Source organism: Thamnophis elegans, chromosome 1, assembly GCF_009769535.1.
Source record: "Thamnophis elegans isolate rThaEle1 chromosome 1, rThaEle1.pri, whole genome shotgun sequence".
In the NCBI taxonomy this organism is placed as follows: Eukaryota; Metazoa; Chordata; class Lepidosauria; order Squamata; family Colubridae; genus Thamnophis; species Thamnophis elegans.
Genome location: NC_045541.1, coordinates 25,256,952 through 25,279,479, shown reverse-complemented (window position 1 = coordinate 25,279,479; position 22,528 = coordinate 25,256,952). Strand labels below are relative to the sequence as shown.

General features: G+C 41.0%; 1 protein-coding gene across 2 annotated transcripts in view; it reads left to right on the top strand.

The window, feature by feature from the left end:
* Positions 1–425: 425 nt before the first annotated feature.
* The window catches only part of LOC116503317 (rap guanine nucleotide exchange factor 4-like), a 97,201-nt gene continuing 75,098 nt past the window's right edge, over positions 426–22,528 (top strand). Inside the window, exons 1-5 of one of the 2 annotated variants that reach the window (XM_032209777.1) lie at positions 426–465; positions 4,136–4,155; positions 7,000–7,007; positions 12,825–12,853; positions 15,873–15,889. In XM_032209777.1, coding sequence (XP_032065668.1) covers positions 441–465; positions 4,136–4,155; positions 7,000–7,007; positions 12,825–12,853; positions 15,873–15,889 — 99 coding nt within the window. In that variant the 5' untranslated portion in view covers positions 426–440. Of the gene's footprint in view, positions 466–4,135; positions 4,166–6,999; positions 7,008–7,472; positions 7,488–12,824; positions 12,854–15,872; positions 15,890–22,528 lie in introns of both variants that reach the window. The other variant, XM_032209694.1, reaches the window with a different exon arrangement.

Below are 22,528 nucleotides of genomic sequence, written 5' to 3'. Positions count from 1 at the left end.
ATAGATAGATAGATAGATAGATAGAGCGCTTTAAACCCTTTGCAGAATACTGTAAATGGCAGGTCATCTAACTGGACCAACATAAAAACCAACATCTAATAGATGAGAAAGCTGCATGTTCTAGAATAACTTCATGAAATCTTAATAATCTGGTTATCAATAAAATTATGATTAATTCTAAGTGACCTCTTCGCAAATATAAGTCTTTATGTACAGTGTCATTTTATCTGGGGGTTTAATATCTCTGTTTTTTTCAGTGAACTTAGTGTGAAAAAAAGAAAGAGCACATGAACATATTGTGTAACTCCAGAAATTAGGTTTTTTTTAAAAAATTAACATGTGGTTATAAATATTTCAATTAAACTAATGTTATCATGTATTTTCTCCCCCAGAAATATCGACAGTATATGTCTGGACTTCTGGCTCCTCCATATGGTGCTATGGAAACTGGCTCCAACAATGATAGTAAGTACACAAAAGCTACAAGAAATGCAAACATAAAAATCTATTTGTGTCATTCATTCCAGTGACTATATTTGACAATAAAGGAAAATAACACCCTGCAGATTTTACTTGGCTAATCGTATATATAATCTCTGTTAATTATAGTGAAACTGGGTAGATGATATATGGATGGATGGATGGATGGATGGATGGATGGATGGATGGATGGATGGATGGATAGATAGATAGATAGATAGATAGATAGATAGATAGATAGATAGATAGATAGATAGATAGATCGATCAGTAATGGTATTCTCTTCACTACTGGTTCGGTAGCGGGAGCGCGCAGACTGTGGGCATGCACAGAACCTTCTGTCCATGTGCAGAAGGTCCATGATGACATCTGAGTGGGTGGGCGGAGCCTCACACCACCACCACTACCGGTTCACCTGAACCGGTGCAAACCAGCAGAATACCACCTATTAGATAGATAGATAGATAGATAGATAGATAGATAGATAGATAGATAGATAGATAGATGAATTATCAGTTTAATTCATGATGAGTGATTATCATTCATGCTAAAACCTTTAGAAATCCGTGAAACCCATGTTATTCATTTTTAAGAAGAGGATCATTGATCAGGGCAATCCCTACCATTATGCAGATTGAAGTGGTTCTTTCAGGCAGCTCCTCTGAGGTGTCATGAAAAGGCCACAAATTAATTACTTAATAATTGTATTAAACAATTAAAATTAATAATAATTGTTCTTGCCATGGAGGGGCAAGAGTGTTTGTGGTTTTTGTGTATCATGTAGAAATAAGTTGACTAGCTGTAGATATTGAATATATCTTGGATACCAATTAGGAGTAAACACTGTTTACTGCTTCAGCCATACAAAGCCTTGATATTTTCTGTGTTTATTTATTGATTTTATTTGTACTCCACTGCCATCAAAATTACTCTCAATGGTTCATATACATCAATAATATAATAAAACATTCATGGTAAAAGAATATAAAAATAATTTACAACAATCTATAGTGAGTCTAGAGAATGGCCTTGAAGGACAGACGGAAGATCTGTTGCCAAGGCAACGATCAGATAAATAAGGCTTGAGCCTGGATCAGAAAAGTGATTCACAAAAACATCTTAGCTCTTTCTTCCTGCCTTCTAATTAACATGAAGGAAAAAAAGAGAGAGGCAGAGAAGCACATTCAGACTTGCAAGCTTGATGTTAGCCCTACCATCCATTATATTGACTACATAATGTCACAATAATTCAATCCGATCTGGTTAGTTATCGCCCCTAGGACTGTCCAAATAACTCAGTTTCTTCTACCTTAAAACTGAAACCTGATACCTTGAAAGCCAATAGAATAGGAGCAAACCTAATATCCGTGAGAGATTGTTCCAAGGCATGAATATACCCATAGAAAATGTACCTTTATGACCCTCTATCTCTTTATCTCACAAAATTGGGGAACCATGAGCAGGTTCATCCAGGGCAGTGATGGCTATATTTAAAAAAGAGAAGTAATGATACTTTCCTTCCATTATCCTCCTAGTTTAGTTTCAAACCTGAACATACATCCATGGTCAGTCAACTTATATTTTGTGTTTCTCCACTGGTGCTTAAGCAAAATCATCCCTTTTCAAGGATTCAAAAGTTGATGAATGGGAAGAAGGAAATTCTTCAGGGTTTACTCCAGAGGTGGTATTCAGCTGGTTCTCTCCAGTTTGGGTGAACCGGTTGTGGCAGCTGCAGGAGGCTCTGCCCCCCCTCCCCGCCGTAATGCGCAAGCACTGCTCATGCGTGGAAGGCAATGCACAGATGAGGCCCATGCAAGCGAAGCAAGCACGTGAGTGAGTGCGCTCACATTTATGAATTGATAGGGAAGGTAAGTGAATCCCACCTCTGGTTTAATCCCCCATCCCAAAACATCATGGTGAAAAGTTACTTGCATATGTGTCTTAAATTGGGAGTATATCTTACTTTGCAACATATACAGTATATTCAGCACAGAAAACACCTGCAGTGAAAGAACTGCAAATGCCTCATACAGTCTTTACACAGAAGTAAAGAGGACTCCGTGAGGGGACTGAATGAATACCGAGCTTCTGCTGGATTGGGTTTTTTTTTAGAAGGGGAGGAGTTAGTATATTTATCTCTGAGGCACTAAAGTTCCTCACACTTTCTCTTCCTTCTGATTCCTTTACTTTTCTCACCCAGAGAAAATAAGAATCTAATTCTCAGAGTAGAAACGTGTGGGTGGTTAAAAAGGAATAAGGAGCCTTACCATCACTTCTGCCAAATCAGTACCCTGATAGGCAGCATTCAGAAAAGCATTGGGTACAGTTCTAGGGTATAAAAGGTTAGGCAAAATAGAGCCGAGGTGGCGCAGTGGTTAGAGTGCAGCACTGCAGGCTACTTCAGCTGACTGCAGTTCTGCAGTTCGGCTGTTCAAATCTCACCGGCTCAAGGTTGACTCAGCCTTCCATCCTTCCGAGGTGGGTGAAATGAGGACCCAGACTGTGGGGGCGATATGCTGACTCTGTAAACCGCTTAGAGAGGGCTGAAAGCCCTATGAAGCGGTATGTAAGTCTAACTGCTATTGCTATTGCTAAAACATCCGCTTTTCTTACCTTGATTGAAATAAATGATCTTGGGCAAGTGGCCACCTCTTAAGAGCCTATGACCACAAAAGAAGGTATAATTTGTTACTCATCAACCTCAGAAAGATTCAGTTGACTTTCTTCAGTTTTGTGTGGAATATCAGATAGAACTTCCCATTGTGACTCATTATAATGTTCTTTTTCACAATTGCTACAAGCACTGGATATTATTGGGGAGATATTATCCTGCTTCCAGACAGGGTCATTTGTTTTTAATTTAGCAAAAGAATTCCTGTACTTTGTCGAATGGGAGAGGCTTCTGGGAAATACCAGAATTGTAATCTAAATTGGGAAATTGAAAAAGCATCTCACAGGAAGACAGAGGCAAATTACCCCTGTCTTCTTACCAATAAAATACACAAACATGGGTCAAAATTAACTCAAAGGAGACTTCATGTTTACTTTGATCATTCAAGAATAAGGTGTTTGTATAGCCTCAAGAAACATGTTTTAAAAATGTTTAATCTAGTCCCACCTACTCCCATTTATTTGATTTTTTCCAAAGTCTACCAATCTGGTTCCATTGTCTTTTTTTTAAGGCCAACATCAGATATTAATCACTGTATTTCTCAGCCATTTATTCAGCAGTCATGGGTATTTTCAATGATTTAATAAAGTTTATTTATATAGCTCCTACCATGATCTTGTAGGGACGTGGTGGCTCAGTGGCTAAGATGCTGAGCTTGTCGATCAGAAAGGTCGCTGGCTCTTCGGTTTGCCACTTAGAGTCGGGAATGACTAGCACATATGTGTGAGGGGAATCTTTACCTTTACCTTTATTTGAAACATATCCTGTGGTTTTTCCTTGAAAAAGTAAAAGACTTAAGGATATGCAGTATTTCAACTGCTGGAGCAATTGGACTTGATCTTTAGCCTCAATAAACAATCTATGCTGTAAGGACATTGTTATGCTTAACTAAGTTTCATGATATAAATGAACAGATACTCTCAACCAGAGTAGGAATTGTTAATCCATAAGAAATACATTTTAATATATTTCCTGTTTTCACAGGGATGCCTGACAAGGAGAATATGTCTAATAGTAGCCTCTGTTCAATCTCTAAGAACAGCAATAAGGTAAATAATTTTGTTCATTTTGTTGGGGGTGGGGAAGAAACGCTAGGCATCACTCTGCATCTAACTAAATTTATTTCTTGAGAAAATAATTCAGGTAGTCCTCAATTTACAACAGAACGTTTAGTGACTGTTTGAAGTTACAATGTCACTGAAAAGAGTGATTGACTACCATTTTCCACACTTAAGACCATTTGGCATTCCCATGGTCATATGATCAAAATTCAGCTGTTTGGCAACTGACTCAGAGTTGAGACAACTGCAGTGTCCTGGGGTCATGGGATCACGTTTTGCGATCTTCTGGCAAGCCAAATCAATGGGGAAGCCAGATTCACTTAACAACCGTGTAACTATGTTAACAACTGAAGTGATTCACTTAACAAATATGGTTGTCAAATGGGACAAAATTCACTTAACAAATGTCTCACTTAGCAACAGAAAGTTTAGGCTCAATTGTGGTCGTAAGTCGAGGACTACCTCTAATCAAAGCATAGAAATGCATCAACTGATATTTGTCAAGATTTGTATATTTTAATAAGAAAAAGGTCTACACATTTTCACCCATGGCAGAATAAATACATCAAAACACAGGAAATACCAATGTCACTATGGTTAATGTGGAGAATAAAAATAGACAAAGAGGAAAATACTCATTTCTGAACTTGCAGGAGTATTCTCTTTATATACAATTGATTGCAAAAATACAACCAAGCCAGTGATGATTAATTTTGACAGGATAAGCAACTTCCTTACTCTGTGGAAATAAGATATTTGCTGATAGAAAACATAAATTGATTCATGTTTAGTTCAGAAGGTTCCGAAACTGATAAGCTTAACATGTCTAAATACCTAATCCCTCTTGTATAAAAACAATAGCAACAGGGCACTTATCTAGAAATCCAGCTCTATTATTAGATAGAAATCCAGCCCTATTATTGGATAAGAGAGATGATAACCACATGACAACTATCCACCCTATTGCACGGTATGGCACTGAATGCTGGGCAGCAACAACAGAGACCAAAAGCTATTTCCATGCCGTGGAAATGCAAATGCTCCGTTGGATATTGGGCATCTCCCTTCTTGACCACATCAGAAATGACACTATTCAACAACATTTTGGTGTGGCACCAATTATAGAGAAGATGAGAGAAGGTCAGTTTCGCTGGAATGGACATGTCCTGAGAGCAGCACCTTCCACCATTGCCAAGACTGCAAACCAATTAGAAGTCAATGGCTGACTTCTCTGACCCCAAAACAGAGATTGCAAGGAACGATAAACAAAGATATGCAAGCCTCAGGCCTGCGCCCTGGAGACGCAGCTGACCATGCAAAATGGCTATCAATGATCCGAAAAGCAGACCCTGTACTTGCGGGAATATGCTAGGAAGAAGAAGAAAGAAGAAGAGGAGGAGGTGATGACCACATCAGACAGCAGAATTGATGGCCAAGGAAAAAAATTGATACTGGAAGAAAATTGTCCTGCTCCATTAAACTGGTCTTTTCCCTCAAGCATGAGAGCCGAGGTGGCGCAGTGGTTAAATGCAGCACTGCAGGCCACTTCAGCTGACTGCAGTTCTGCAATTCGGCTGTTCAAATCTCACCGGCTCAGGATTGACTCAGCCTTCCATCCTTCCGAGGTGGGTAAAATGAGGACCCGGATTGTTGTTGGGGTCAATATGCTGATTCTGTAAACCGCTTAGAGAGGGCTGAAAGCCCTATGAAGCGGTATATAAGTCTAACTGCTATTGCTACTGCTAAGTATGGTTGTGGATTCCTTTTCTTTTTTACCAGTATTAAAGTAAAACTCAATTGATAGCATAGCACTCATGTCAGAAGCAACAAGGTATTACCAAGTCGAGAGGATTAGCTGGTGACATCACCATTGCCCAGGGGACACCCATTTGGGGGTTCCTTTCATGACCCCGGCGGGAGCTAGAGCAAAAGACAGGAGCTCAACCCTGCCCCACTGCAGCACTCAAGTTTCAAACATGGGCTTGCTAACCTCCTACCCAGCATCCTAACCACACGAGCAGAGATGGGTTGCTCCCTGTTCATCCCAGATCAGGCAAACTGGTACTAATGGCAGCGGGAGACTCCGCCCACCCACCCGGATGTGCATGTGCGCAATCACGCGCGCATGAGCGAACTGGTAGTAAAAAAAACGGAAACCCACCACTGCACACGAGCCATTGTGCTTCTTAACTCCATTGATGTCCAATTGGCTTTTAGATATAGAATATATTGGGAAGAGACCAATATGCCTTTTAGCTCAGGCAGTGAAATATTTCAAATTAGACTTGCACTTTAAGATTCGGTTTATATTATTTGATCTAACTCAGCTAACGAGCCTGGTTCTGTATCACTCCAGTGGTAATATATCCATGTTGTTCAGAATCTTTGTGAGCTTATACCTCCATCAAATGGACAAACAGACAGAATGCCACCTGTAATCACACTGGGTACTGCAACTGCATGGATAGAAATTGTAAGTATTGGTGGAAGCAGAGTGGAGCTGGGAGTTTGAAACTTGTTTCAACTGTGGAAACTTTAGTTTTAAAAAAATCCTGGCAATTCTGATCATCTGATAGAAAAATGGCTCTGTTCAATTGAACGTTTCCCCCCTCCCTCCACCCAAGCCCTCATTTTCTCTCTCACAGGTTCTTAAGGAATGCTAGAGTTCCATTGAACACCATTTGAAAAACCCTGATGTAAGGATTGCAATAAACAGCTAGGCCAGTGATGGCTACCCTTTTTGTTGTTGTGTGCTAAAAGCGATAATGCAATGGGCAAGCGCACTACACACCCCTGTGCATGCATGTGTAACCCCTGCGCTCCCCTGCGCATGCACATGTGATCCCTGCACATACTGTGTGACCCCCCCTTCCCCCCGCACATTAGTGGCAGAGACCCAAAAGCCAGCTGACTGGTGGGAGGCGCACGCGCATGCGCAGTGTAACTTAGCTGGGGCGACAGCTCACGTGCCTGCAGAGAAGGCTCTGCATGCCACCTGTGGCAAGCATGTCATAGGTTCACCATCATGGAGACAGGCAATTCCAAAAAATATCTAAATGGGATTTAAAGGGGGGAAAACCCCCCAAAACACAACCAAACATCTGCAAAAAATTTCTGGAGTAATTTCACTTTTAAAAAAAGCATGGGATTTTAAATTAATCAATAACCACCATTGAAGTTCAGTGGCCATAGAAATCTGTATGCTAACCATCCTGAGGATAATATTTCACTTTCTATTTTATATTGAAAGACATATGTAGTTGAGCCAGAGTTAGGTCTATATGTGATGTTTTTCGTTGCAGTGCCTGCCTCTAGAATAATATTGTTGAAAAGATCCAGATAGCTCCCACATGGATGGTTTTCGGGATGCTATGAAAGACTAGCTATTATTCCAGATCCTGGGTTAGAATGAACACCGGGTTTCTGCTGGATGGATTTTTTTGAGAAGGGGAGGGGTTAATATATTTATCTCTGAGGCACTAATTATTTTGCTTCTTTTATTGTAATGTAAGCTACCCAGAATCTTTTAGAGCCAGACAGCTGTTAAAATGTCTGTCTGTCTGAATAAATGGTTGAACAAATAAATAAATGTCTTCATCATCGTGGAAAAATCATGGGCCCTACTTTTTGGTAGTCTGAATTTAATGATAAAATAATGAATTTGGTAGCATAATGTTTTGCTACTTTAACCCCAAAAGTGAAAAATTATGTGTTAAGCCTTGCAGAACACATCCATTTAGAGCCTTCCCTTCCCTTCCTTTCCTCAAAAGTTGTAAAAAAAAAAGATCCAAAATATTTCATCCCCTTGGGATATTACTTGATCGTGAGACCTGCTTCTTTCCATAGAATGACATGACCTCATTAAAACTGAAATTAGAAAACAGCCCAATAAAACTGGGTTCATTTTTATTTATACCTAAAGATACTGTATTGTAGCAGCTTTTTTAAGTGCATCTATTTTTATTTTCTAAGATTAAAGAATTAACAGATCTCAAGAAAGAATGGTTTAGGTACAAGATAATCAAGAGACCATAACTTCCAGTAAATATAAATACACACAAACATTTTTCTTCGTATTCAAATCCACCGTTTCCTGTCTCTTCTGTTTCCTTAGACAGACTGACAGTTTTAAAACATCTTTTAAATCTTTAATATCTTTGCTAACATTGTTGCATCTCCTTGCTTTTCCTTCTGTCTTAGAATGTACTTCCCGCCTTACTCTCATCCTGCATAAAAATAAACACTTTTGGGTGGAATGAACATGTGACATGTTGATAGCGATTTCCATTGTTATAACAGAGGAAAAAAGATCAGCGCCCCCAAATATTTCTTTAAATCCAGGATGGGAGGTTCCTTAGGAAACTTATAGCATCCTAAGCATATGGGGGAGGGGGGGGAACAAAAGTAAACTTACTTCAGAATAAATTCTACTGGAATCATTGTGACTTTTTTCCTAAGCATACATGCTTAGAATTGCATTGTAAGTATATTTTTATTACATCCTTTGAGAAAAGGACAACAGCGAACTACATGAATTCAACATAAAAAGAAGTTAATGCTTTTCTAGCAGCAACAGGGCAGTTAGTGAAATATTATTGAATAATTCTAAAAAACAAATCAGTAGAATAGGAAACAAATTCATACATAAGATGATGGCAGTAAGAAATTTAGACAAGATGACCTATTGAAAGGATGAAAGGTGATGAAGTTATGAATGCACTGGAGGCAGGAGGTTGAGTAATGGTATATACATACCATGAGTATATATATGAAAATGGCTGTGTGTGTCTGTATGTTCCAGCATAACTCTGGAATTCCTTGAGCAAATACTGTGGGGGTAAGATACCCCTAAAACACCTTGAGATATGTGTTCTGTTAATAGCCTGTTGTGCCTTAAAATGACTTCTACCGTACTGTCTTAAAATGGATTCTACTGTACAGCGCTGTGGAGTTGCCATGGTAATGGCTTCACAGTACTCCATAAGGGGCCTCTTCTGGTAAGGAGAAAAATCCAACATTAGAAATTGTGGTGACGTTGATGGAAGGAGGGTTGAGATAAATGAATACCCTGGCAGCGTCGGCTTATCAGCTAGTATAAAATAAATAAACAAACAAACAAACATGATGGCCTCAAGATGCAGAATGCGTGGGAGGGGAAGCTTTGCTGTACTGAGGGAATGGAATTGGGGTACATTCCAGCCATATTGTTCCATGCCAAGGTTGGTTGGAGGTGTTTAGCTATCGCTGATTTTGCTTCAATGCTGATTAGAGTCACAATGGTATATTGGAAGGCTGAAATAATTTTCTTTTCAGTTATTAGATTCTTGGTATTCTGGAATAGGATCATCAATGATTAGAGTTTGGTGTTGTGTCACTAGTAAAACAGATGAAATATGCTAAGTATATTCTCTAATTTCTGGCACACAAAATATACAGTATATGGATTCTTTTTTAAAACTGGCCTAACCCTAACCCTCTTTTCCCACAGCATTAAATATAGCAGGCCTGAAGGCCCAATGCAAAAGATGGCTTCCAGGACTGACACTATGAGTGGTATACTGCCTAATAAACCTAGTCTAAGAGCTCAAATCAGGAAGATACACACCAATCACTGCAGTGGTGGGATTCAAATAATTTAACAACCGGTTCTCTGCCCTAATGACCATCTGGGTAGGTGGGGCTCGTTGGTCATGTGACTGGGTGGGCGTGGCCAACTCAAGGTCACTCAGATCGATGGATGCTTCGCCTTAGCTGTTACAATATAATAAGGGTTAACTGGAGAGGCAGTTTCTGTAAGCAGGTCAATAAAGATTAGGCTAGAAACAACACTAGAATGTTTCCTTCCTGCCTTCCTTATAGGATTAGCCCTGTAAAGTGGAAAAAAACAAAAGGAGATTTCTTCCAACAATCGGTTCTCTGAACTATTTAGAAAGTTACTAACTGGTTCTCCCGAATAGGTGCGAACTGGCTGAATCCCACCACTGAATCACTGACTACCCTCTTTTCATCCTCCACCATTCAGTCCGAATTGAAGAAGCTTCTTGGATGAGAAGTGAAATGTCTTGAAATGAAAAACAAAGAAAGGCCAGTTGCCTTTTGAAAAAGTACCTTTGGGAATTATCTTGAAGGTGATCATATCATTTTCAGCCAAAATAATAATCATTTTTTTAGCCCATTCTACCCTGATCCAGTATAGTTTTGGGTATACTGTGTATATTATATGTGTATATTGAGGGGATTACAACTTCCACAAGCTACAACTGGCAAAGCTAGATGGAAATGATCAGAATTGTGATGTAGCACATCTGGAATTGTGAAATCTGGAACTGCTTAATTTATAATATACGACATAACCATAGTAGTGGGAAAAGGATTTTATGCTAGCACTTTATACTAGTATGAATATCCATGTTAGATATTAGAGAGGATGGTAGGAAAAAGAACTGTAAAAGTTGACCATAGCTAGTGGGGACAATGTTTTGGGTTTGGTCTGGTTTCTTTCTACATCAGTGTCAAAAAGCATTTCATGATTTTTCAAAATTGATGTTTTTGGCAGGGTTATCATTTTGTATCAGGATGCACTTGTAGAACAGGGTGGAAAAAAAGGTCCAGCATACTGACTCTCAGGAATGCAGGAAACGGAATGTTACAAATATTTTTAGATTAGACTGCATCACTTTTTTGAGCAAGCAATTTTTTCTTGTATATCAGAAGAAACTATTTTTGGATTGTCTCTTCCTTCATTCCAGTGTTTTCAGAGGAAAGGATATGATGGTTGTTTTTCAAAGCCCACAATGGCTTACTGATTTCTACTTTGATTGTTGGTAGACCATTAAATAGAAAGGATCAGGCCAGATTTCAGTTCTGGATTTTTCCAATGACTCAAGAGATCTTCAAGTTGTATGTAAGGAAACTAGCAATACTCTACATCCTGATACCATTCCAGATATGATGCGTAGGTAATGCTGTTAATAGAATATTCTTTGTGAACCGTTCAAGGAAGAGAAAGGGAAAGAGATGAGTAATTCTCAGATTATATCACTTTATAGCTTTGTTTTCATGGAAAGGGACTCTGCAATTGTGCATTTTTCTTTGGCTTCCATTTAGCTCTTGCATTTGGCTAGACAGACCACAGATTGTATAGAGAGTTTTCCAAATCATGAACCCTGATTTGTTCCTTTCCAACAAACCAAATTTTGGAAACCAGCGGTTGATCTTGGGTTACAGCTATTGACTTGCTCAAGAGTTTAACAGCCAAAGGGCAGGATTCAGATGATGTGGTTAGCAAATGATTTCTGTTTTGCTTAGTCAAAGAAGTCAAGCAAGAGATAAATGATTGTGTGCTTCAGTGAACCAAGGTTCACCAGATCCTAGCTTACTGTTTCAAAGGAGCATTATTTGGCTCTAAGAGGAGTTGTATCATGTGCTTTGATTATCTCTTGTGGCTGCATGATAGACCTGAGCATTGGCAGCTACAAGAGCCTGCTGCAAGTTCCACCCTTTCTGTAGGTGGGTGTGATACCATGACACAAGTACAAAAAAGGTGGGCCTTGTGTTGCAATGGCCCAATATTGTATTCTTCATGCTATCCCTTGTTTCCCATGGAGGTCACTGAATTGTGAATGAACAGGAATTGAGTTCTGCTTTTTTCTCTCTGCCTATTTTCTATCCCATATCCAATAGATGTTTTGCATCCCTTTTTATGATTCACTACATTTCATTTTCTGTTGATTAGATATCAGGGGTGAAATCCTCTGGGTTCAGCCCAGTTCGGCTGAACCGGTAGAGACAATTGTCATTGGTTCTGCGAACCAGTAGTAAAAAAAAAAAAAAAAAGCTTCTGAGGATTGCGTGGCTCAGCTGTGAGCTGCACGATTGTTGGAAGCTTTTTCCCTGCTTTTTAAAACATTTTTTTCTGCCTATTCGCCCAAACTGGCAGGAAAAAAATGCTTTAAAAAGTGAAAAAAAGTTGGCCATGCCCACCACCACCACCAGCAAGCCACAGCTACAGAACTTGTGGCAAAAAAAATTAGATTTCACCACTTTTACATATTTCATATATAACTTGGTTTCAACTTGTTTTAATTTCATGGGATTTGGTTTATTTTTATGTCTCTTTTGCTGCCATCAGTGTGAATATGTATAGGTGACAACCACCAAACAATCATTTGTTTAGTGAGTGTTCCAAATCACAGCGGCAAAAAGTGACTTATAAATTGGTTCTTGCACTTAAGACTGTCCCAGACTTCTGAAATCAAAATGAAGACACTTGGCAATTGACCTGCATTTATGATGGTTATGTGTCTTGGGGTCATGTGATCATCATTTGTGACTTTCCTAAGCAGCTTCTGACAAGGAAGTCAAAGAAGGAAGCCAAATTCACTTAATAACTATGTAATTCACTGAACAACTATGGTGATATGCTTAACAACCGCAACAAAAAGGTTGTAAAATTGGGTGCAATTCACTTAACAACTGCCTCACTTAACAACAGAAGTTCCGGTCCTAATTGTGATTGTAAGTCAGACTCCCTATTATAACAAAAATGTCTCTGCCTGAAAATATTAGAAATATCTTGAGTGCCTGGGACTGAATTGCATTGTATAAGGAAGAATAAAAGAGCATGTCTCTCTGAGGAGCAGTGAGTGGAAGAGTATGTGCCAGACAGCTTTGTGATCACTTTATTTTGACATTATGTTCAGATCATCAGTTTGTCAGTTCCCTTATATAAGTTGAAGTACTGAAACATGTTGGTTGTATACAAGCTGTTATACAACCTGAGTTTGTGAAACGCATCGCATTGCCATTTGTATCATTCTTTCATGAAGATATCCAATAGGTGTGGTGACTTGAGGTAATCCAAATTTATTATTTAATACAGAGTTTCAACGTTTGGACACACTGGTGCAAAGCAACAGAACTTGTTTAGGTATATATTAGCTGAGATATTGAGCAGATTCAAGTTGATATTCTTATTTTCTCCAGCAATGCACATATGAAAATACTGTACTGAAATTACTCTCATCCAAATGCCAAAATAGCACAAAGAATCCAATTAGGCCACAGCAGGGGTGGGTTTCAACCGGTTCGCGGCGGTCCCTGCGAACCGGTTGGTTGGCGAACCCGGAAGTAAGTAACCTCCGGGAACGGCGAAGGGCCCAGCCGCCCACCCGCCCGCGCTCCTTACCCGTTTTTGACGAGTTCAGAGCTTCCACGCATGCGCAGGACGCATACAGCGCCTGCGCGATCCTCCAGGAGCAGCTGGAGCATCGCCCAGATGCTAGTACGCATGCGTGCGCCGCACGCGTGCACGAGGATGCCGCCGGCCCCGTTCCAACCGAACCGGTTGGAACGGGCCGAGAAACCCACCCCTGGGCCACAGTATGTACAGTAAATAACTTCTGAATTCTGCTCACATTAGAAACATGATTGCTAATCTTTTGGAGTGCTACATTTGTCACTGAATGGTGTTTTTTTTAAGTATAATATTTTTCTTCCTTCAAAATATGTAACTAATAAACTCTCTTTGGTGCTGTGACATTTAAAATCTGGAGATTTAAAAAAAATAGTATAATTCTTTGGTTGATTCATAGCATTACATTTACAAGAGTAGAAATTTTCAAAAAAGTTAAGTGTTAAGAATCATAAAGAAATGATAGAATAACAAATAAAATATAGTTATGAGTGGGGAAAATCTCAGCAACATGAATTTGGAGGTTGTTTCTTGGTATATTGTTCCTGTGATCTGTTCCAGATTACTGATCTCATCCCTGTGTCCTGGTCAGCAGACTTCAAGGACCCAGGTTTTGAATTGTTGCTATTGAATGCCAGGTCAATTTGTAATAAGACCATCCTCATCTATATCTGGCCATGGATGAGAGGGCTGACAGAGCATATATTATTGAAATCTGTCTGGCTCAGAGGGGTATGTAATCCAAAAGACTAATCCAAAAGGAGACACCCCCCAAGAACGAAACACAGAGCAGGACAACGGCATCGCCTTCCTCCCTTACATCAAAGGCACCACAGATAAAATCAGCAAAATTATCCACAAACACAATATTGAGACAGCCTTTAGCACTGACCAAAAAATAGCCAACATCTTAAGAAAGCCCAAAAACACGATCCAGCTAGAAAACCAAGGAGTCTGTGAAATACCATGCAAAATCTGCCCAGCCACATACATTGGACAAACTAATAGGAGAATAAATGCACGCATCGTAGAACACAAGAACACAGTAAGAAAAGAAGAAAAAACTTCCTCCCTTTTCCAACACCTTAAAGCAATAGGACATGAAATTGATTTTGAAGGAACCAAATTAATCTCCAAAACTGAACACTTCAACAAGAGAATAATTATGGAAGCCATTGAAATAGAGAAACACCCCCACAACATGAATAAACGTGATGATACCTCCCAACTACCAGACATCTGGAAACTAGCCCTAGTTACCAAATGAGTCCCAGCCACGAAAATCAACACCGGACCCAGAACAACACAGGACGCCACCACCAATCACCCTCACCAGTCTCAAACCCAAACCCATCCCATAGACGAAATGTAACCACCATCCAGAAGCCAAACCACAGCGGCATAACCAACTGCTGCAGCTCCCTCCGACCCCCACACAAAGCAAACTGACACATGCCATGAACACATGGCCAGACCGCAAACTCGGAGCCAAACCAAAGCCCGGGATGTTACATCACAGCCATCTGCTCAGGACATTACATCACAGAACTCAGGAGGTTACAGCACAAAGGCTCAGGATGTTACAATGCAGCCAACCTCCCAGGACTCAGGATATCACTACACTAGAGCTCAGGATGTCATCCACACAGCCCATTACCCAGGTCGTTACAACACAAAAGACTAATGGGTACACAGCTAGTACCTCAGCTGCACACGATGTTACGAAACAGCCGACTAATCTGCATACATCAACTCCATCAACTAATCAAGATATAACAACACAGCCAACCAACCCGTTTACAGCAACAAAGCCAGCACTCCACACACACCCACCAATATTTATAGAAAGACGGCAGTTCCAATCACGCTATGCTCGCACAAGCACGAAGCCAAAGACACCAGCCTGAAGATGGCGAGTGGGACCTCGTCGAAACGTCACCAAGATACTCTCAATCTTACACGGGAAAAGACCCGAATACGCCAAGACCTGCATACCTGTACCCCCATGAAAATCTACGAAAACAACTCAGGAATTTGTTCAGATTCTACTTAGGGATGTTGAAGACAAGAGGAAAGCCGAACATGCTAGTAAAATGACATTGATGATTTGTTCTTAAGCTTTTGCCCAGCAAAATATCTATTGCCATAGATTCTCAACAAACCAGCTCTGGTCTAATCTCTAGAAAATTGGCAAGAATTTCAGGAAAGCCTAAAGAGTTAGAGAAAGCTGATGTAGATTCAGGAGTTTATTGGTTGTAAAGTTTTGTATCCTTCTATAATCCCAATATTTATTAACATCTGATTTGTATTTTTTTTCTTCTGCTTAAAATCTTTAGTCCTGTTTACTGTCCAGTTTCTAAATTCATCACTTATCTTCTGTTCTGACTTGCAGTTATCAGGATAACCAAAGTAGTCTGCTTCCCACAAGGTTGTTTTTATAGTTAATTCCAAAATCTTATAGTAAAAGTCAATACAATATTCCAAGTTTATCTGGACTCTTAATCTATTTATATTCTTCTTAGACAAAAACCTATTTAGCTTTTTGCTGCTTATTTCAAATTTTATAGGTTCTTAAGTTTGTAATATTTTTTTTTAAATCAAGTTGAACGTAAATTCACTCAAGATTTTTCAAACATGTCCTAAAGTTTGTAATAGGTTTAGAATTATCAATGTCTGAAAATAATTAGAAACTGAATTTTGCAAACTCATCATCATCTCCTACATCTCAAATCCGTGGAAAAGTATTACCTGTAGTCTCCTCACGAGGAGCAGCCATCCAAAGCACAAGTGAAAAGACTTCCCATCCAATTCCCACCAAAAAGGTTCCAAAGAACTGGTCTATTCACCGGTTCCTTAGTCTTTGTCATAGTCATCAGTGTGCTATACTTGTGCCGGAAGGCTCTATTACTTATTTTGTAAGTGTGACATACTATGTTTTAAGAAATGTGATTTGCAGAACAAGAGATATCAAAATGGGAATGGCAGTTTAGAATGAATTGTACATGTTTTCTTTTTGAGATGACTAGGATGGTTATTGTGCAGCGACTTCTACTAATAAGCAAGAGGCAGAATACAAAACCCACAAAAAACATCCCATCAGATGGGTTATGGCAGGGGTGTCAAACTCAAAGCCCGCAGGTGGGATCCGGCCCAGGGGTGCTTAAGTCTGGCTCACAGGGCTGCCCTGGAAACAGCGAAGGACCCACCCAGGATGTCTCTGCCAACCATCCAAAGCTCCATTTTTGGCTGCAACAGCCTCCTGCAGCCTTCTGTCAGAAAAAATGGAGCCTGATAGGGGGGACTGCACAGGCCCTGTGGGTTCCGTTTTCGCTGACAGAGAGCTATCAAAACAAACTAAAAACAAAATAAAAGGAGAAATCTTTCCCCTTTTGTATTTGAGCATCCGAGAAGGGACAGGAAAGGAGAAAGGGAAAGAGGAAAGACAGAGAAAAAGAAGGAAAGATGTGAAGAGAGCAAGGAAGGGAAAAGAAGGAAAGCAATAGCAATAGCAGTTAGACTTATATACCGCTTCATAGGGCTTTCAGCCCTCTCTAAGCGGTTTACAGAGTCAGCATATCGCCCCCACAGTCTGGGTCCTCATTTTACCCACCTCGGAAGGATGGAAGGCTGAGTCGACCTTGAGCCGGTGAGATTTGAACCGCCGAACTGCAGCTTAGCAGTCAGCTGAAGTGGCTGCAGTACTGCACTCTAACCACTGTGCCACCTCGGCTCTTAAAGAGGAAAGAGGTGAAGGAAAAAGAAAGCACAATGGAAGTGGGAAGGAAAAAGGAAGGAAAGAAGGAAGGAAGATTATAATGAGAGGGAGGAAGGGTCTGAGGGAAGGATCTTGTCCTCTTGTTCTCATATAATTTGTTCTATCGGTGCCTGTTCTCTTAGTTTTTAAAAGTGTTTTCAGGGTAGGAAAATAATAACAGTAAAATGTAATATTGCTTTTTTCAATGCTCAGTACTTCATGCAATCAATGCATTTAGCATCTGTATTTGAAACATGCCTCTGAATCTTACAATGATTCAGTTTTGGAAGACTTGTCAAATGTAAATTTGTATTAAATGAATTGTGACTAACTGTCTTTCAAATAATTCTAGACATTGGTGTTATATTATGAAAACATAACATGAAGGTAATGGAATAATAAGTAAAAGCATAGAACAACTCTGGAAACCCTTTTTTAATGTTGGAAAGACAACGATGGTGCCACTGCTATCAGAATTTAAAGAAAAAGGAATTGATAAAGATAAAATGATTTGCTGTCCACCTAATAATCTATTTGGAACAGATGTTTAATATAATTGTAATTTAGTTTACTCATTTTCCACTTTGGAAAGATTTTCTAGTCAACAACTGGTATTCCTGAGCTGTAAAAATTGCATTTCCAAGCCTCCTGTAGAAAATGATCCCATTATTTGTATTGTAATATAAAAATATTGAACAATTATATAAACACACATGATTTATTACTTTTAAAAAGAATCTGAAGCAAGTTCCATGGAGTTCAGGAAAACTTACTCCAGTACACAATTATTCTCTTGCTTAATGTCCTCCTGTTAAGCCAGTTATTTGCATCTAAAGTCCATGAGTTTAGGGGCTGGAGGATCAATTTGTTTTAACACTTCTGGATTGAGTGGATCAGATTGCTTATTATCTTATCAGGTTACCAATTTAAATATTTAAAAAGGCTGTATATAACCTTCTTAGGACAGGGTGCTTGCCACTCGTTCTACAGGTGAAACGCTGGAAAAGACGCCTAGAGAGTGGTTGGAGGGCCAGCCGGTCCGACTCCGATCGAACACTAGTAAGAATTCATATTAAATCCTACTTAGTGGCGATAAAAGCAGCAAAGCGACATTTTCCTGCTCTTATCGCTTCCGCAGATAACTGCCCAGCTGCCCTGTTTAGGGTGACCCACTCCTTACTTAACCAAGGAACTGGGAATGACTCCTTGCAGGGTAGGGCTGAAGAATTTGTTCAGTATCTGCAGGATAAAATCGCTCAGATTCGGACAGGCTTGGACTCTGACTGGGTAGATTCGAGCAAGTCGACGGGGATGAATCTTGTGGAGACTATCTGGGATAAGTTTGACCCTGTGACCCCCGAGGGCATGGACAGGATTATGGGGAGACTCAGTGCTGCCACTTGTGTGCTGGACCCGTGTCCCTCTTGGTTAGTTTCAGCTTCCCGGGAGGTGACACGGGGCTGGCTCCAGGCGATTACCAACGCTTCATTGAGAGAGGGGTTCTTTCCCACCGCCTTAAAGGAAGCAGTGGTGAGGCCCCTCCTTAAGAAGCCTTCCCTGGACCCAGCTTCTTTAGCCAACTATTGCCCGGTCTCCAACCTTCGCTTTGTAGAGAAGGTTGTTGAGAGTGTGGTAGCACGTCAGCTTCCCCAGTACCTGGATAAAGCTGCCTACCTGGATCCATTTCAGTCAGGTTTCAGGCCCGGATACAGCACGGAGACGGCATTTGGCACGTTGGTTGATGATCTCTGGCGGGCCCGGGACAGGCCTCTGTCCTGGTCCTTTTAGACCTCTCAGCAGCTTTCGATACCATTGACCATGGTATCCTACTGTGATGACTTGGGGGGTTGGGAGTGGGGGGCACCGTTTTGTGGTGGTTCTACTACTACCTGTCAGATCGGTTGCAGTTCGTGTTGACTGGAGGACAGGGATCGACCCTGAGGCATGTCACTTGTGGGGTGCCCAAGGGGTCGGTTCTCTCACCCCTCCTGTTCAACATATATATGAAACCGCTGGGCGAGATCATCTGTGGTTTTGGGGTACGGTATCATCAATATGCTGATGATACCCAACTTTTCATCTCTACCCCAAACCCCCCAAAGATGCCCTCGACGTGATGTCCTGATGCCTGGAGGCTGTGCGGATCTGGATGGGGAGGAACAGGCTCAAGCTCAATCCCTCTAAGACTGAGTGGCTGTGGTTTCCGTCATCCCGATTTGTGCATCTTGTTCCATCCTTGATGATAGGGGTAGAAACTTTACTCCCCTCAGAGACGGCCCGCAATCTGGGAGTCCTTCTGGATACGCGGCTTAGTTTAGAAGAACACCTGACCACCGTGACCGGGGGGGCCTTTTACCAGGTTTGCCTGATACGTCAGTTGTGCCCCTTTCTAGATCGGGATGCTCTGTGCACAGTCACTCATGCCCTCGTCCTTTCTTGCCTGGACTACTGCAATGCTCTCTACATGGGGCTGCCCTTGAAGAGCACCCGGAGGCTTCAGCTGGTCTAGAATGCGGCCGCGCAGGTTATCATGGGGGTACCTAGGTGGTCCCATGTTACACCCCTTTTAGGAGGCCTGCACTGGTTGCGGGTTGTCTTCCGGGTGCGATTCAAGGTACTAATTGTGACCTTTAAAGCACTCCATGGCTTAGGGTACCTACGAGACCACCTACTGCCACAAGTAGCCTCTCACCATCCAGTGCGATCCCACAGAGTTGGCCTCCTCTGGGTGCCATTGGCCAGACAGTGTCAGCTAGTGACCCCTAGGGGGAGAGCCTTCTCTGTGGGAGCGCCTTCCCTCTGGAATGAGCTGCCCCCAGAGCTTTGCATAATCCCCGACCTTGCAAAAGAAGTTGGATGTTCCCAAAGTGCTGTATCAAAGCACATTAATAGAAAGTTATGTGGAAGGGAAAAGTGTGGAAGAAAAAGGTGCACACGCAGCAGGGATGACTGCAGCCTGGAGAGGATCGTCAGGAAAAGGCCTTTCAAAAGTGTTAGGGATTTTCACAAGGAGTGGACTGAGGCTGGAGTCAGTGCAACAAGAGCCACCACACACAGACGGATCCTGGACATGGGCTTCAAATGTCGTATTCCTCTTGTCAAGCCGCTCCTGAACAACAAACATCAGAAGCATCTTACCTGGGCTAAAGAAAAACAGACCTTGTCTGTTGCTCAGTGGTCCAAAGTCCTCTTTTCTGATGAGAGCAATTTTTGTATCTCATTTGGAAACCAAGGATCCAGAGTATGGAGGAAGAATGGAGAGGCACACACTGCAAGATGCTTGAAGTCCAGTGTGAAGTTTCCAGTCTGTGTTGATTTGGGGAGCCATGTCGTCTGCTGGTGTTGGTCCACTGTGCTTCATTAAGTCCAGGGTCAACGCAGCCGTCTACCAGGAGATTTTGGAGCACTTTATGCTTCCTTCCACAGATGAGGTTTATGGGGATGCTGACTTCATTTTTCAGCAGGACCTGACACCTGCCCACACTGCCAAAAGCACCAAAACCTGGTTCAATGGCCGTGGGATTACTGTGCTTGATTGGCCAGCAAACTCGCCTGAATCTATGGGGCATTGCCAAGAGGAAGATGAGAGACATGAGACCGAAGAATGCAGAAGAGCTGAAGGCTACTATTGAAGCATCCTGGTCTTCCATAACACCTCAGCAGTGCCACAGGCTGATAGTTTCCATGCCACACCGCATTAAGGCAGTAATTGCTGCAAAAGGGGCCCAAACCAAGTGCTGAGTACATATGCATGCTTATACTTTTCAGAGGTCCGATATTGTTCTATGTACAATCCTTGTTTTATTGATTGCTTGTAATATTCTAATTTTCTGTGATTGTGGATTTGGGGTTTTCATGAGTTGTAAGCCACAATCATCACAATTATGACAAATCACGACTTGAACTATCTTGCTTTGCATGTAATGAATCTATCTCATATTTTAGTTTCATCTTTTAAGTTGCATTACTGAAATAAATGAACTTTTGCACGATATTCTAATTTTTCGAGTTTCACCTGTATTTATCCATGCAAAGATTTACAACTTAACTACGTTGGTGGCAAGCCAGCTATGATTTTAGCAAGCAGCATATTTAGTTATTCTCTAAAATTCTCCCAAATATCTTTTAACTATTTTTTTAACTGCCTCTATTGCATGATGGTCTCTTGGGGAATAAATTAAGAAAAACCCACTGTGCTTTCTTTCTCTCCTATAAAATTCAACGGAGTACCCTGTATCCCTGAAAATAAGCCCTCCCTGGATAATAAGCCCTCCCTGAAAATATTGCAACACAGCAGCAGCCCTGAGGTTACCATGCTCGCTGCCTCCTGCACCTCAAAAATAATAAGACCTCCCCAAAAATAAGGCCAAGCACTTATTTGGGGGGGGGGTCAAAAAAAAATAAGATCCTGTCTTATTTTCAGGGGAACATGATAGCAACCTGAAAATCAAATGCAACTTCCAAATACCTTTATTTCTCAGAAGGAGAGAGGGAGGGAGGGAGAGAGAGAGAGAGGAAGGGATGGAGGGAGAGGAAGGGAGGGAGGGAGAGAGAGAGAGAGAGCGCCTGCTGAGTCACCTCAGGAAATCAGGATGAGCAAATAGCACTCTGAGCCAAGCACATTATTTTGTGTCTGACTATCGCAAATATATTTTCCCTTCAGTTTCCCCTCCCTTCTTGATTTTCTTACATCAAAATTATTTAAATAGGGATGTTTTATTCCAGCTAAAGAGGTTGCCAATTCACCTCTCTTTCTTAGATGAAAACATTCATGGCAAGCAATTTCTTTCTTCCAACTGAGAATGACCACGGCAACGGCAGACTTAGATTGAACTATACACATGCTAGTTAGTGTTGCCTTTTGAAGCAATTTATTCAATTCATGCAAAGCAGTTAAAGCACCTGTTCGCGGTAGTTGGAAGAGCAGAAAAATGACAGGAAAATGAGGCATCATTAGTTGCATTCCGCTTGTTCACTGTGTGTTTGTGTGCAGACCCTTTTCTGGTTCACATTCCTTTTCTTTCTCTTGGCAAAGAATTACTACTGACATTGGCAGTAATGTGTCGTTTTGGTAATAGCTTGGTCATTTTGTGGCAGGGCAATGTGTGTGTTTCTGGAAAGATGCTTGTAGTTTAAAGCAACCCACTGTAAAATGCTAAATAGTGTGCATCTGACATTGTGCTTTGAGCTACATTGGCTTTAACTATTGCACTATATAAAATGTTAAGAATACTTTTTTTCCCAATAGCAACCTGAATTAACTGGGGTCGCTAAAATAGAAATAATGTTTAATTTGTTCTTCTTAAATGAATGCAGTGTTCTATTTTTTGCCTGAGTTCCTAAGGAACTCCTGAGTATTGCATTAAGTT